At 63.4% G+C, this 15060-nt stretch overlaps 3 protein-coding genes across 4 annotated transcripts; all 3 read left to right on the plus strand.

Moving 5' to 3' along the window:
• Nucleotides 1–5568: 5568 nt before the first annotated feature.
• On the plus strand, nt 5569–7585 carry LOC309593160 (membrane-spanning 4-domains subfamily A member 15-like; the record flags this gene model as incomplete). Its single annotated transcript, XM_082317315.1, has 6 exons — nt 5569–5736; nt 6074–6193; nt 6447–6503; nt 7016–7171; nt 7295–7414; nt 7577–7585. The coding sequence occupies 6 exons, from the start codon at nt 5569–5571 to the stop codon at nt 7583–7585; spliced, it is 630 nt and encodes a 209-aa protein (XP_082173441.1).
• A 530-nt stretch (nt 7586–8115) lies between these two features.
• Nucleotides 8116–11667, plus strand: CCDC86 (coiled-coil domain containing 86). Its single transcript, XM_082317014.1, has 4 exons — nt 8116–8307; nt 8775–8904; nt 9511–9585; nt 10306–11667. Exons 1-4 carry the CDS (start codon nt 8120–8122, stop codon nt 10423–10425), a joined length of 513 nt encoding a protein of 170 aa, XP_082173140.1. The 5' UTR covers nt 8116–8119; the 3' UTR covers nt 10426–11667.
• Nucleotides 10852–13931, plus strand: LOC309592964 (acyl-coenzyme A amino acid N-acyltransferase 2-like; the record flags this gene model as incomplete). Of its 2 annotated transcripts, XM_082317013.1 has the most annotated exons (4): nt 10852–10932; nt 12036–12505; nt 12657–12859; nt 13344–13931. In XM_082317013.1, the coding sequence occupies exons 2-4, from the start codon at nt 12043–12045 to the stop codon at nt 13929–13931; spliced, it is 1254 nt and encodes a 417-aa protein (XP_082173139.1). In that variant the 5' UTR covers nt 10852–10932; nt 12036–12042. The 2 variants fall into 2 exon arrangements, with proteins under 2 accessions (XP_082173139.1, XP_082173138.1); XM_082317012.1 differs by lacking the exon at nt 10852–10932 and having other exon boundaries at nt 11804–12505.
• Between the last annotated feature and the right edge of the window lie 1129 nt (nt 13932–15060).

Here is a 15060-nt window from a genome sequence, read left to right on the forward strand (position 1 = left end):
TAAGCAGTTGGATGAGGTGAGTAAAGGATGGCCTGCTTGCCGGAGAGCTGTTGCTGCAGCAGCGATTTTGATTGAAGAGGCCAGAAAACTGAATTTTGGACAATGTATAACTGTGTTTGTACCCCATGCTGTCGTCTCTCTCCTAGGAAATAAAGGACACCCTTGGATTTCTCCTAGCAGGTTGGGTGAATACCGGGCTGTCTTGCTGGAGTGGGACGATGTCACCCTATCACTATCTACTACCTTAAATCCTGCGACTTTACTGCCAATGTCGGAACAAAATTAATTACAGCATGATTGCTTGACAGCAATGGAACAAGTTTATCCTAGCAGACCAGATTTGCAAGATACTCCTCTTTCGGATTGTGATTTAGAGTTATATACGGATGGGAGTAGTTTTATGTCGGAAGGAAAGCGATGTGCTGGGTATGCAACAGTGACTAAAGACCGTATTCTGCAAGCTGAGTCTTTATCTTACAATACTTTGGTTTTGGGGGATTTGCTGGTGCCTGGTGAGACCCCGGGGAGCCCCGGTTTGGGCAAAGCCCTGGGATGCCTGGCAGGAGGTGGCCCGAGGGCTCACACGTGGCTACTGGGTGGTGTTAATCAGCCTCGGACGTTAACGGGAAGGGCTGGAGGACGCCGTAGCTGATGCCCACCGCGAGCAGAGGCGGCGATGGTCCCCGTTTCCATCCAGCTCAGCTGCTACGCGAGGCTCAGGTGGGAACGGAGCTCCCCTGCCCGCGACATCGCTCCTGGGTCTCCTCTGTGCGTTCGCCCCACCGGGACAGGGCAGGGACCTTCTCAGGACAGAGCTTCCTCGCCCTGCCGAAACCCCGCGGTGCGGCAGTGAAGCCCTGGAGACGCGCTGGAGCTTTTCTGCAGTATCAGGAGTTTTACTGGGAGCGAACCCATCAAAGGCTGGAACGTAGCGGGAAGGGGACGACGGACGCATCTGGGATGGGCTTTAGGAGTGACGCTGCTGCGCCCCAAATGACGGCGCAAACCCCAAAAGCCTTTAGGGTGCTTCGGTGGGGGTTTCAGAGAGCTGGCACGGACGCCGGCTCTGCCTGCGCCACGCGTGGCAGCCCCTCGTTCGAGGGGTTTTCCATGGTGCGCTCCCTGCTCCGAAAGGTTGGCTCGGTTGTGGTTTGAGCTCCCTTCTGGCGATGCATTTCCCTCCCTGTTGTGTTTCCTTGGGGCAGGTGAATTCCCTAAGGTGCCAAAGGGCAGAAATGTCCCACCACGGCTATTCCCACCAGCGCTGGAGCAGCCACCTTGATCAGCCCAGCACCACAAAAAGGGTAAGGACCACCCCAGCAGGCAGCGATGCTCCCCCAGCCTCCCTCCCTGCCGCTGGCTCCAGATTTCCTAAGCCGGGACGGACACCTCGGTGTTTAACGCCCTCAGAGAAGGTTCCCTCCATGGGTTTTTGGGACACAGAGAGGGGACAACACAGACCACAACCCTGGGATTACAGACCAGGGTGTTTGTCTGCAGTGAAAATAGAAGGGTTGGCATCATCACCGCCCAGGGACTGCGACGCCTCCCGGCGAACACGGCACAGATAAAAGCCAGCTGCTTTTTTTAAAAAAAAAACCAACCTGAAACCTGTCCCAGAAAATGTGGCTTTCTCATTCTGGAACCAGTATCGTAACAGCCCTGTGAGAACCAGAAACATTTGGAGGCAAAGCAAAATGTTGACTTTTGGTATTTTTATGGGGATATAAAGTTTTTCACAGGAAGCAGCAACTTTCTGTGAAAAGCATTTCTCCATCGCAATCTATTTTCTTTGGAAAAAAGCAGAGCTTTTTGGGTTGGAAAAAGACTTTCAGTTCCACCAGGCTCGTAAACTTGTCCTGCGCTGGGGGGAGGGGATGCTGGGGGGCTTTTGCTGACACTCCCCCCCCGAATCTGAGCACCCAGACAGGCTTGCCCCATCCGTCCCGTGACATCCTAAGGGACACCGGACCGTTGTACCGAAGCCATCGACGTGGGAGTCCCCAGCCACCAGACCAGGTGCGTTTGCGCTCCTCCAGCCGTGCCGAAAGCCACGCTCGTGGGGCAGACGTCTCACCCAGCCCGTGCGTGAGCGGCTCCTGGAGATTTAAAAGGAAGAATAAGCAGCGAAGAAAAGATTTCCAGCTGTTGGGAGAGCAAAACTCGGCCTAAAAAAAAAAATAAAAATCCAAGGAACGTGTTGTATATATCAGCAAAGCCAGAAATTCCTGCAAATAAAGGGCTGGAAAGCTCCACCGACCAGGCTTGCCACTTCCCCGCATCTGCTCAGCCAGACGCTTAAAAGCTTCACCTCCTCTGGCATCTGTTTCCAAAATAAATCGTAACATCCTACCTTGGGCTCCTGCCATCCCCAGCTGGACCTGGCTTTATTTAGAAAGGGAAGAGCGCTTTTTCCACGGATACCTCGCTCGGAAAGGGGTTTTGCTCAGCCGCGTCAAGCCCGGCTGCTGGGCCGAGGACAGTCACGGCTGTTTCTGGCTGAAAAGCTGAAACTTCAGGAATGCTTTAGGAATCTGAAAAGGCGGATTTGGGAGGAAATCCACCGTAGCAGGCGGTTTCGGCTGGGAACACAAGCCATCGCTTATGCTGGAGGACACCCTGCCTGTATAAAGGCTAAAGAGGGGATCCCAGCATTTCCACGGGTGCTAAAGTGTTCCTTATCCCTCGGGTGCTGCCGAGGCCGGAATGAGATCCCAGCCAGCGCGGGACTCGTTAGCATCGGGGTGTCGAGAGGAGATCTGCCTCCGGAGAGACACGCTGACGAGTTACCAGCAGAAATTAAAGACTAAGAGGCATCGGGAGTGCGATGAACAGGCGCGGTTGAATCTCATCCATCTCCGTGTTTTTCCTGGAAAGCCGTGCCGCCAGTTGCAGCCCTTTACAAGGCCAAGTGCTCGCTCCCCCGTCGGGGCTGCGGGATGGAGGAACGCCATCGGTGGGATGGAGGAACGCCATCGGCACCTCCTCCCCAGCAGGCAGGGGCTGCGAGTACCCGGCGCTGGCGGCAGCAGCTTTTCTCCGCCTGACGTTTTCCACCGTGGGACGGGGGATGCGGGTGGGCTGCGGTGCCCGGTGAGCCCCCCGTGGCTATGGGCAAATCCTCTGGGGCCGGTGCTCAGCCGTGCTCTGGGTTTACCAGCTAAACAACTCCTGCTGCTGTGCTGAAAATCCTTCCGTTCCCCGGTGCGGGCGAGCATGGGGAGGGCAGAGACCGACTGTGCTCCCTCTCGTTAGCCAACGGACAAGGAGCTTGGGAAATGGGCTGTAAGGACCCGAAACGGGACAGGGGAGAGCTGAGACCCCGCAGCCCCAGCTCAGGGTGCCAAGGCTTGCCCGGCGTTCTGCTCCCTCCTCTGCGGCACCACCCTGCTCCCAGGCTTGTGGCCATCGCCCCAGTCAGCCGCTGGTCGGTCCCCTGGCTTCCAGCCCGCGCAGCAGGGATGCAGAGAAAGCCTTCGGAAAAGTCCCCGGAGAAACATAGGGTCTGCGGGGATACGTGGCCAGACAGCTTCACTCCAGTGTCTCTGCAAACTCGAGAGCCAAGGACGTGGCCGTGCTGCTGGTCCCTTTGCTCTCCCGGGAGACACCGAGACGTGGCCACCGCTCAGGTTTGGTACCACGGATCCCCTGGTTTCCCCTGCTCACCCCTCGCTGGGAATCGCGCCCCACTGCTGGCCCCAGCCCTGGAAACCTCTGCCGAGCTCTGGAAGCCGTGTGCCTCCAAACCAGGCATCTCAGCTCCCTCTAGGGCCAAAGGAAAGGAAAAGACACTTCCAAAAGTTGTTCCACCTGCTCCTAAAATCCTCAGCTGGAAGTGGGCTGTGGAGGGTCCTGGCCCTCCCTGGGTCTGCGGTGAGAGACAGGGGCGGCGGGGCCCCTACCGCTGGCGATGCCGGTGGCTGCCAACGTGGTGCGAAGCCGTGGCCAAGCTCAGAGATGCCAGAACCCTGTACCTAAATATTCCTGTTCCACCAAGAAACAGCTCGGGTAAAGCCTCGGGCGGTGGTCAGGCATCCACAGCCTTCAAGGGAGGAAAAAGCCCAAGCCGGGTCCCAGAGCCATGTCCGCCAGTCCTGCTCCCTCCCGGAACGAGACCAGACCATGTCCGGTCTCACGGGTGGCCGTCGAGTCAAACCACGTCCCGTTTGTCCCTTGTCCCCTTCTCCCACACAGCAGCCCCCCAGGAACGAGGGGCTTTGCTCCCTCGTGTGCTCCCCGAGCTCTCTGCAGCGCCCAGTGCTGGGGACTTTACTGAGCACAGGGGAGGATGAGGGTGAGAGGGGCCGGGACCAGCACCCAGCATCCCACCCCACAGCATCCCATCGGACGGCCAGGAAGCCCGGGGGGTCCTCGCAGGCCGGCGTGGAGGACCCCGGCCCTCCTGGCGAGCAGATGGGGATGGTGGCCACGAAGGAAATAGCTGTTTTCTGGCAGACCTGGAGACCGGTGGCCGGTGGAGGGAGGAAGGGGCCTCCGAGGTTGCCCCTCGGGAGCTCCTCGCCATGTGCGGTGGCTCCGTTCCCAGGCTGAGCTCTCATTTCCTATCGGAAACAACCGCATCTCCTTTCCCTTCGGCTCCCGCCGGGCCCGTGCCGGAGCCGTCCGGCACCGCACGCCGTGCTGCCGCCCACCCTGGCTCGCTCCTGCGGGTGGGCTGTCCTCACCGGGGACAGACCCACAGGGTCAAGGCGCTCGTGAAGGAAGGAGAACCCCAAAGTAAATAAAAAACGCAATAAAAGAGCTTCCTTGGGACCTTTATAGACTAACGGAGTTTATGTTTGTGCAGTGTCTTGTTTCACTCATTTTTATTTCCCCCCTGTAAGGGAAATTGCCAGGGCTGGCTGTCTCATAGCGGCCCTAACGAGGGCAGCCAAACGAGCACCTCGTTAGGACCCTGCCAGGGCTGGCACGCTGCTAATTGCGGAGATGATGCCCGGGCAAAGCATCCACAACTGGGGATGGAGAAGACTCGGCCGAGACCGGGCAGCGGGGGGGTCTCCTCCTCGAAGCAACCCAAAGGACAAGCATCCAACCCCTTCCCCAGGCTGCAGTGAAGCCCTCGGAGCAGGTGCCCGCCTCGGGCTTGCGAAGCCCCTCTCCCTGCCTCCCTCTCCCTCCACCTCGTGCGTGCAGGCAGGCGCGTGTGGGGTTTTTTTTGCTCTCTCCCCTCCGTTGGCAAAGCCGCCTCGTTGAGCAAGAGGGGCCTGACGAGATTTCCATGAACAAACTTCCTGCAGGGAGCAAAGGGCAGCGGGACCGCGTCCCTGCCCGACCACCAGCTCCTGGGGAGGTTCGGCCAGTGAAGGGACCACTAACGGCGGCTGTGAGGAGGAGGAGGAGGGCAAGCCCAGGCTGAAGGAGGTACCGGGGTGGGGGGCGAGGTGTGGGGTGCAGGATGGGGTGTGGGACATCCTTGTAAGAGGATGGCAGCGCTTCTTGTGTCACCGCTCACACGGACGCGTCCCATGTGCTGGTCCCTGGGCAGGGTGGGAGCTGGCCTGGTCCTTCGGCTTCGCCGGCTCCCCAGCCCCGTTCTGCCCACAGGCGATGGCAGCCACCACGGTGACCGATTCCAGCGGCGTCAGGATCATCACGGAGGTTATCCCGGCCACAGATCCCCGAGCGGCCCAGCTGGTCTCCAGCTCCAAGCCGTCCGCGTCCGCTGTGTCATTTCAAGTCAGAGGCTTCAGAAAGGCTCAGCCCAAGGCGCTGGGGGTGAGACCGCGGCGTCCCGGGGGGACGGGGCACCTTGGGGACAAAGCGGGGACTGAGTATCCCCTGCTTGAGGTTCTTCTTGGCTGGGGCAGAGGTGACATTCGGGACCAGCTCCCTTTGCTGGCTCGCGCCGCTGCGCCAAGCGCCAGCACGGCCAGCTGTGGCGAGTCCCTTCTCGGCACTGCGGGGCGCAGCCGGGACGCGGTGCGACAGTGGGATCGGGGTGGGACGCGGCTAACGGCAACGGTGATATCCATCCTTTGCCGGTGCTGGTGGACAGGCAGCGCTTTGGGCTAAGAGTGACCGGGGGGGATTCCTCTCCTCCATCCTTCCCCAGACCATCCACATCTTCACCGGGATCATCCACATTTGCTTTGGGATCATCCTGACGGTGTCAGAGTACGAGAACCCTTCCCTCCCTGTGGCCAGCGGGGTCCTCTTCTGGCTCGGGCTCCTGGTAAGCAGGGGCATGCAGGGCCTTCTCCTCCTCGCCGTCTGATGAGGACAGGGGGATCTCAGTGGATCGAGGGCCAGATCCTCTCGTCACCAGAGCCGCCTCTTACACCCAGATCTTGCAGCTGTCCCCTCTGGGGACGGAGGGTGTGTGCGTGCAGCCCTGAACACCGATTTGCAGCCAGAGGGGTGCCGGGATGGGTGACAGGGAGGGGTGCCTTGCTGCTGACACCCTCCTTCCTCTGTTTTTTGAGCAGCTCCTGGTCTCAGGCTCTCTGCTGGTGGAAAGTGAAAAAAGAGATAACATCTTGCTGGTAAGGGGGTTCCCCGCAGCCAGGCTGGGAGGGACAAAGCACCTCCCCATTGCTTCTGCGACTTCTGCCCCTCTCAGCAGCTGGCAGGACCCCTCTGCAGCCTGGATTCACCCCGCGGGGTCTAGAGAGAGGCACCTAAGACCTGTCTCGCCCTTGGGAGGTGTCCAGCTCTCTCCCCATCGACCAGAGGGTGGGCGATCCTTCACGCTTCAGGGCCTCCGCAAGATGCTTGGGGCCTGGTGGAACAAGTCTTGGATGATGGGGAGAAAAGGTGTCACGGAGGGTGGCTGCCCTGGGTGGCTTTTCCAGGAGTTTATTTGACCTGAGTTGAACAATCCAGCTTGGAGGTGCCCCTGGTCAGGCAGCTCAAACAGAAAGCCCCAGGCGGCCGCTCCCTCAGCTCTGTGGCACCTCACCGGGGTCTCTGGCCGGGTGGGCTGTCACCTGCACAGCTCCTGGCAGGAGCAGAAGGGACAAAGCTGCTGCTGGTTGACGCGAGGTGACCCACACAGGTGAAGACCTGCTGCATTGTCAACATGGGGGTCATCCTGAGCACGCTGGTGGCCACTCTCATCCACACCACGGCCATCACTCGTGACATCCCCAGCTGCGAGACCAGCATGCCATACCAGCTGAAAGGCGAGTGGTGCTTCAGAGCTGAGAACAAGGTAGAGCCTCAGGCGGTGGAGCTGAGGACAAGCAAACAGGGCGGCTGCCAGGCAGGGGAGGGGGACGAGGGGCGATGCCAGCGAGCGGGACCCTGCGGGACCCTTCCACTCTCCTCCTCGCAGATGCTGAGCAACGGGCTGGATTCCATAGTCGTCATCTTCTGCCTCCTGGAGTTCTGCGTGGCGGTGGCGGCCCTGGCCTTCGGCCACAACGCCATCAAGCAGCACAACTACAGGCCCATGGTGAGGGAAGACTTGGGGCCAGCTCCCACGTTTTGGTGGGAGCGGGGAGGCATCGCCCACCCCCTTCTTTCCCCTGAGGGGCCTCCCTGGGCCAGTGGCCCATGGTGGGGTCTCTCTGAATAACCCCAAAAGCGGGATTTCCCCCCTTTTTTCCTCTCCCAGGTGCTGTAGCCACAGCCAAGCCCACCGCCAGCCCCTGTTAAGAACCACTGCACGCCCCAGCCCCGCTGCAGCCGAGGTTTTGGAGCCATGGGGGGCCTCCCTGGTTCCTGACGGTGGAGCCGGCCGGAGCCCGAGACCCCTCCGCACCCCGGCCCTGGGCCTGGCCCCGGTGGGGAGGCCGCTCCCCTCCATGGGTTCGGCCCCCAATAAAGGCCTCTCCCCGCTCCCGCCCAGGCCACGCGTGTCTCCGGGGCTCGCTCAGGGGTCGGGGAGGGCCTCCCCGGTCCCTCGCACCGGGTGGGAGTGAGGGGATGGAGAGCCGCCGCGACGACGGGATGATGGGCACCGGTACTCGTCTGCCCGGCACAAACATGGCGGCCTCCGCCGGGCGCCGTTGGGGAGGCGGGAAGTGCTGCCCGACACCAAAATGGCGGCCGGGGGCTCGGCGTCGCCTCGCTTCCTCTCTGAGCGTGCGCGCGGTGCTGGCGCGGCGCCTCTCTGACGTCATCTCACGGCGACATCGGCAAAGGGGACGCGTGGAGCATGGAGGGGGAGAGCGGGGCGGGCCCGGGCCCCGAGGAGCCCAGCGGGGCGGCTCCGACCCCGGCCCCGGCCCCGGCCCCGGCCCGGCGGCGTCGGAAAGCCGCCAAGAAGCGAAAGGAGGCGGCGGCGGCCATCCCGCGGGGCAGGCCCAAGTCGGGGCGGGTGTGGAAGGACCCCGGCAAGAAGCGGTGGGCCCGGGGTGGGGGCGGTTAGGCCTCGGCGGGGATGGTGTCTCCAGGGGGGATCTGTGGTGGAGGCACGGCGGTGTGGGGAGTTTGGGGCTGGGGAGAGGCTTTGGGGGGAGGCTCTGGGGGGGACGGGGCCGTTTTAGGGCTGGGTTGAGCGGGGAGGGACGTGCGGTGGGCAGGGATGCTTTGATGGGGCCATGGGGGTGGTTTGTAGGGGGATTCCGGAGCTACCCATGGAGTTGAGGGAGGACAAAGCTGTTTTGGGGGAGCCCGGAGCTGGGAGGAAGGTTTGGAGGGGATGTCCAGGGGCTGAGGCTGCTGCGGGAGGCTCTGAGCTGGGGGACTGTCACAGAGTTCTGGTCTGAGGAGTTTCTGGAGAGGGGCCCAGCTGTGGGGGGTTTCTGTGAGCCCTGGGGAGCTCGGCTCTGCCTCCTCCGGCTGCTGACCCGGCACGTCTGCCTGCTCAGGTTCTCACACATGATCCAGGACAAGGCCCTTCGCTCCTCCTGGGCGCGGAAGATGAAGGAACGGCAGGAGAGGAAGCTCGTCCAGGACCTGGCGCGGCAGCTACAGGAGGGGAAGCAGAGAGAGCGAGAGGTACCGGGACTCGGGAGCTGGGCCTGGGGCTCAGGACCCTGCAGGCAGCGTCGCCCAGCCCCTCCGTGCCTGCTGTCCCTGTGGGGCAGCGACCGTGCTTGTGACACCGGCACCGCGTGGGGCAGGTTTGCCGGGCAGCCAGGGGCTCTGCCCGCTCCCTTCGCTGGGGCAAGCGTTGCAGAGTCAGGCTGTGATCAGTGGCTTTCCGCTTCTCTCCACACACAACCCTGTGTCTCTGCCCGTATCCTGGGCTTCGGGACCGTGGCATTACTGTGGCAAAGCCCTGCGGGGTGCCTGCTTCACCCTTCTCGCGGGCAGCTGGGACAGTGAATTCCCTGTCGTCCTGCCAAATCCAGGCTGCGACAGTCACATGCTGCAAGTCACTGACTCGGAATAAACTTGCTCGTTCAGTTCAAGCCTCGTGCCGGGGGGGAAAAGAGCTGCTGGCTTGGCTTTGTGCAGCGGATTTCATGCTTGGGCAGGTGTCGCTTGTAGCCGTGCAGCTCCCTGAGTGGTGTCTGTGTCAGCCGCGGGTCGATGCTGGTTTGGTTTGAGCCCGGAGGGAGGGAGGGACCTGCAGGGAACGTTTTGGTGCTGCTCCCACAGGAGAAGAAGCGGCGGCGGGAGGAGAACCTGAAGCGGCGCCTGGAGAATGAGCGGAAAGCGGAGATCGTCCAAGTGGTGAGTGGCAGCCCCGCTCCTGGCTGGGGGCACCGCGGTGGCCTGGCAGACTCGGTGCCCTCCAAACCCCGGACACTGGGCTCCAGTTCTTCTCCCTGGCTCCTTCTTTGAAGGATTCTGTGGGCAGCACTGGGAAGATTGGGGAAATCCAGCCAAACCCAGCTGTACCCGGAGGGTGTCTCCTCTGCTGAGCAGGCAGCCGGTGTCCTGCAGGGTGGGGTGGGGGCACAGCTTCTCTTTCAAGCTTGAGAAGACCTGGGAGGGGGTGACCCTGGGGATCCCTGGCACACGGGGTGATAGAGCAAGGGAAACTCGGCATCGACGGGGATCCAAGCACACTGGGCTTTGTGGTGGGCAAGTCAGGGCTTTTCTGTCTGGAAGAGACCCCGGAGCTCGGGGTGGGAGTGGTGAAGACCTCATGGTGATGGTGAGGATGGAGTTATTGCCTGTCCCCTCTGACACAGGAGCTGGGGCAACTTGGAGATGGTCCCAGGGAGGAGTTTTAGGGTAAATCTGATCAGGAGCCGGACGGCTTCGTGTACAGACTTTGATCATTGCTACGTCCGCTGCTTTGGCAGCGGGAGGAAGAAGATCCCATCCCGCAGCTCCCTGTGGAGGGACCTGGCTCCAGCTGGGGCTGTGCCCTGCCGTGCCCGTCCCTCCCGGCTCCCCCCGGCGCCATCTCTGTGCCTGAAAGCCCCCTCTTCCTCCCCTCCCCAGATCCGGAACCCGCTGAAGCTCAAACGGGCGAAGAAGAAGCAGCTGCGGCGGGTGGAGAAGCGGGACACGCTGGCCCTGCTCCAGAAGACACCCGTGCGGCGCAAAACGGCCACAGATTGAGACGGGAGACGGGGAACCACGATGCCCGGCCCGGGCAGCCGGGATTTCTGCGGGTCCTGCTCCTCTCCAGGGGTGCTTCCTCGGCTCGGCGGGCAGGAGTCGCTGGCCAGGCTCTTGGTGTTGGACAGACAGCGGGACAGAGCTGGGGCGGGTTGCGCAGCGCCGTGACCTGCAGGAACCAGCTGCTGGATCCCCCCTGCCCTGTGAAGTCGGGGTGTTGCTGGGGACTGGAAGGAGAACTGCTTCAGCTGCCCAAATCTGCTTTTTCTTTATAAAAATGAATAGGAACTGACCCAGCCTCGCCTCTAACAGCTCGGGGGGGCTGGTGGCTCCAGCTCGGGGCCTTCTCTCTGCCGAGGCAGATCTCCCTCAGCCTTCCTGGGATTGCAGAGCGCCGTGGCCCCTCACCCCTTCCTCGAAGAGGGGTCTTTTCCCCAGGGAATGAGCCCTGGAGCCTGTCACGAAGGGAGGATAAGCCCTTGCTTGCAGCAGGGAGCCCTGGCATGGGTGGGCATGGTGGAGCTTCATCCTGGGGTGGCAGCTGGAGGGGGGGGACGAGGTTGTGGCCCCAGGATGAGCAGTGGCCATGGGGGGAGCTGGCCCTGTGCCCCCCCCGAGGCAGAGCAAAGCCTGGACGTGGGTTAATCACAGGCTGGGGGCATCTCAGGGGACCCCAATAAGCTCCCTGTTGCCCCCATTGAGTAAGAATTAGGGTGGGGTTCCCACCGACACCCAGGGTAGCCCCTGTTGGGTGCTGCAGGCAAGGGGTGCGGGCCCTGGCAGGAGCTGTGGGGTGCAGCAGGGCGGCTGCCAGCCTGGCTGGGGTCATGGGACGGGAGGGCTTTGCCCTCGTCGCTTCCTGGGTTAATAATTGCTGAGGCAATACGAGAGCCCTGCCTTTCCCATCCACTCCCTCCCCAGAGCTGCAGCACCAGCTTAGCCTTCGCCCCGGCTGGGTAAGAGCGGGGACGTGGAGCCCATCCCCGTGGCTTCAGGGCTTGCAGGTGCCCAGGGTTTTTGGGGGGCTGCTTTTCCGGCAAGGGCGTACGTGGGCGAACTTGGCGTCTCCTCCCAGGGCTGGACCGGGGCCAGCACCTTGCCTGCTGCCGCGGCCTGCCTGGCCGCCCTGCTGCACGGAGGGGAAAACGGGGGCTGCAGGGGACCGGGGGGGGCCCTAGCCCCTGCCCCCAGCTCGCCCCTGTCCCCTGACCCCCTACCCTGGGCCGGGCCCCGGGTGCAGAGGAGGAGGAGGATGGGGAGAGGGAATGGTGGGTGCTGGGGACGCCGGGAGGGGGTGACAGAAGAAAAAGGGGTGTCCCTGCTGCCAGGCAGGTTTGGGGGGGCTGCTGGAGGGGGGCTTGGGGTCGGAGGGTGGGAGGTGCTCATGTCCTTGGGGTGGGGGGGACAGGGACGCAGGAAGGAGGGGGATGCCAGCGGGACCGGCTGGGCTGCAAACCCCATCGTGTGATCGCCAAATCCCGTGGCCCCCTCCTTAGGGTCCCTGGGGACAGTCCCCTGCTGCCAGCCCGCGGTGGGCCACCAAGGAGCCCCCTCCCTGGGCAGGGCGACCGTGGGGGATGCTTGGGGGTGATGCTTATCCCTGTCCCCAGGTGCACCATGGTGGAGGTGACGGTGACACCGCGGTCCTCGCTGGCCGACCGGCCGGTGGAGGTGCAGGTGCGGGGGCTGTCCCCCTCCCAGCTCATCACCCTGCGGGCATCGCTGACGGACGAGCACGGCGAGTGCTTCCAGGCGCGTGCCTTCTTCCGCGCCGACGAGGCGGGCGAGGTGGATCCCGGCCGCCACGCCGCCCTGGGTGGCAGCTACACCGGCGTCTGGCCCATGGGGCTCTTCTGGTTCCTGCAGCCCGACACCCTGTTCCGACGGCTGGTCAAGCGGGACGTGGCCGGCAGCCCCTACCGCGTCCACCTGGAGGTCTTTGATGGCCTCTGCCTGGTCACCGGACCCCAGGACCAGCCGCTGGCCTCCTGCGAGGCTGAGCGGTGGTACGTGGGTCCCGGCATGCAGCGGGTGCCCATCCGGGAGGGCAGGGTCCGCGGGGCCCTCTTCTTGCCACCCGGTGAGTAGCGGGGCACGGGGGACCCCGGGATGCCTGGCCTCGGCCCCCCCCCGGGGACACCCCCAGGGCCAGGCGGGACCCCCGGGGCGTGGGGTGGCAGCGGTGGCTCCTCTGCCCCCGGCAGTGACGGTCTCTCTCTGGCTGCCCGCAGGACCGGGACCCTTCCCGGGGGTGATCGACCTGTTCGGGGGCGCGGGCGGCCTCATTGAGTTTCGTGCGGGGCTGCTGGCCAGCCGGGGCTTTGCGGTGCTGGCGCTGGCCTTCTTCGCCTATGATGACCTGCCCCGCACCCTGACCCAGCTCGACCTGGAGTATTTCGAGGAGGCGGCCGAGCTGCTCCTCCGGCACCCCAAGGTGAGCCCTGCAGCGCAGTGGGTGGCCCCTGCAAGCCAGGGGGGACAACTGGGGACATCCTGGTGAGTGGGAGGTCCTGTTGGCCAGGGACATCCTGATAAGCAAGATGTCCTGGTGACTGAGGACATCCCAGTGTGTAGGACGTCCTGGTGACCAGGGATGTCCTGGTGATCTGGGGAATGTCCTGGCAAGCAGGAATGTACTGGTGACTGGGAACATCCCAGTGAGATGTCCTGGGGACTGAGGACATCCCAGTGAGCAAGATGTCCTGGTGATCAGGGATGTCCCAGTCAGTGGGATGTCCTGGTGATCTGGGGATGTCCTGGCAAGCAAGGATGTCTTGGTGACTGGGGACATCCCAGGGAGCAGGATGTCCTGGTGACCAGGGATGTCCCAGCCAACGGGTTGTCCTCATGACTGGGGACATCCCGGTGACGTCCCGGCGAGCGGTGCTGCCAGCTGGCTCCGTTTCCCCCCGCTGCAGGTGCGAGGTCCCGGCCTGGGCGTCGTCGGCGTCTCCAAAGGAGCAGAGGTGGCCCTGGCCATGGCCAGCTTCCTCCCACAGGTGGTGGCCACAGTGTGGATCAACGGCACGGCCTTCCTCCACGGCAACCCGCTGGTCTACAAAGACCTCCGCATCCCCCCCATCCCCTACCGCACCGAGCGTGTGATCTTCGCAGAGCTGGGGGCCTGGGACAACTCAGCCATCTTCGCCGACCCCCGGGACCCCGCGTACAGCACCTCAGCCATCCCGGCCGAGAAGATCCGGGGAAAAGTCCTCTTTGTGGTGGGGGAGGCCGACCGCAGCTTCAACAGCAAGCTCTTCGCCGAGCTGGCCATGGCACGGATGCCGCCGGAGAACTGCCGCCTCCTTTCCTACCCCGGGGCCGGGCATTTGATCGAGCCCCCCGGCTCCCCGCTCTGCAGCATCTCCAGCATTCGGGGGACCCCCCGGCCGGTGGTGTGGGGAGGTGAAGCCCAAGCCCACGCCAAGGCCCAGGAGCACTCGTGGCAGGAGATCGTCCAGTTTTTGGAGCTCCACTTGGGCCCCACTGCCACCATGAAGCTGTGATGGCTGTGGGGAGGTGAGGGGAAAGGGGCTGGAGCTGCCCCCGGGCTCGTTGCCCCGCTCAATAAAGTGCCCGCTGCCAGTTGGCGCTGCCTGGTCCTGCCTGCATTCATGGGATGGGGGCACCGGGTCCTGGCAACGGCACGCGGGAGGACCCCTATGTGTATATAGGTACATATACAGGCACAGCCACGGCTCAGGGGGTGTTGCTGTAGCTGCTACTGCTCTTTAATGAGGCGGTTAAGGTTTTAGGGGGGGGGCTACGGCCAAACCCTCAGCTCCGTGCGCCTTTTAACCATGAGCCCGGGTTCGGTGCTGTGAGCCGGTGGGAGCTGGGGGTGGGTTTTCCCCTGGGAATGCCGAGGACAGCGGCTCCCACAAGGCAGGAGGGTTTTAAGCACCCAAAACGCTGAGGTTGGCACCTGGGCTCAGCTGGAGGGTGGCAAACAGGCATCTGGGCACGTTCACGCCCAGCATGTGCCGGGGCAGGGTGCAGGAGCCGGCCGTGACCGGCGCCCCGGAGGGTGGGGGTGACTCAGTCTAATCTGCAATAAAGATAAGACCCAGAAGGGAAACTTCTGGTGAGGGAGGCAGAGGGAACCCACAAAACGCTGCGCTCAGCGGCCACCCGAAGGGACCAAGGTTCTTCTGCCCCATCCCGGGGCGCCGGAGAAATCCAGCTCCGGCTTCTTGTTGCATGCCTGCCCATCGCTTGACCGCAGCGGTTGGCCTTCAAGCGGGGACCTCGGGGGACGAGCATCCCATGGCACAGCTGGCGGGACCGCGACCACCCTAGGGTGAAGGCAGCACCCAGCCAGGCATGAGCGGGGTGCCGGGGAGCACCCCAGAGCAGGGGAAGGTGCCGGCTGGGCCGAGGGGCGGCCTGGGGACCCCTGGCCCCGTGCCATGCTCAGGGCGGCAGTCTCGATTGCCTATTTGCTGGAATGGTTTCTCCCGACTCCTCGCCGCCGTGGGACAAAGTGCTCTTTGAAAGGACTTTGGGTTCCCCGTGGCGCTGGCAGCGGGGCAGAGCCGGGGCGTGATTTGGGGACAATTGTCCCCAGACCTCACCGGGGACGTGCCACCGTCCCTCCGCAGGCTCCCAGTCCCACAGCTGCCCTGGCAGTGGGGT

The sequence above is a fragment of the Platalea leucorodia genome (genome assembly GCF_965183815.1).
Source record: "Platalea leucorodia genome assembly, chromosome: 7".
Lineage (NCBI taxonomy): Eukaryota > Metazoa > Chordata > Aves > Pelecaniformes > Threskiornithidae > Platalea > Platalea leucorodia.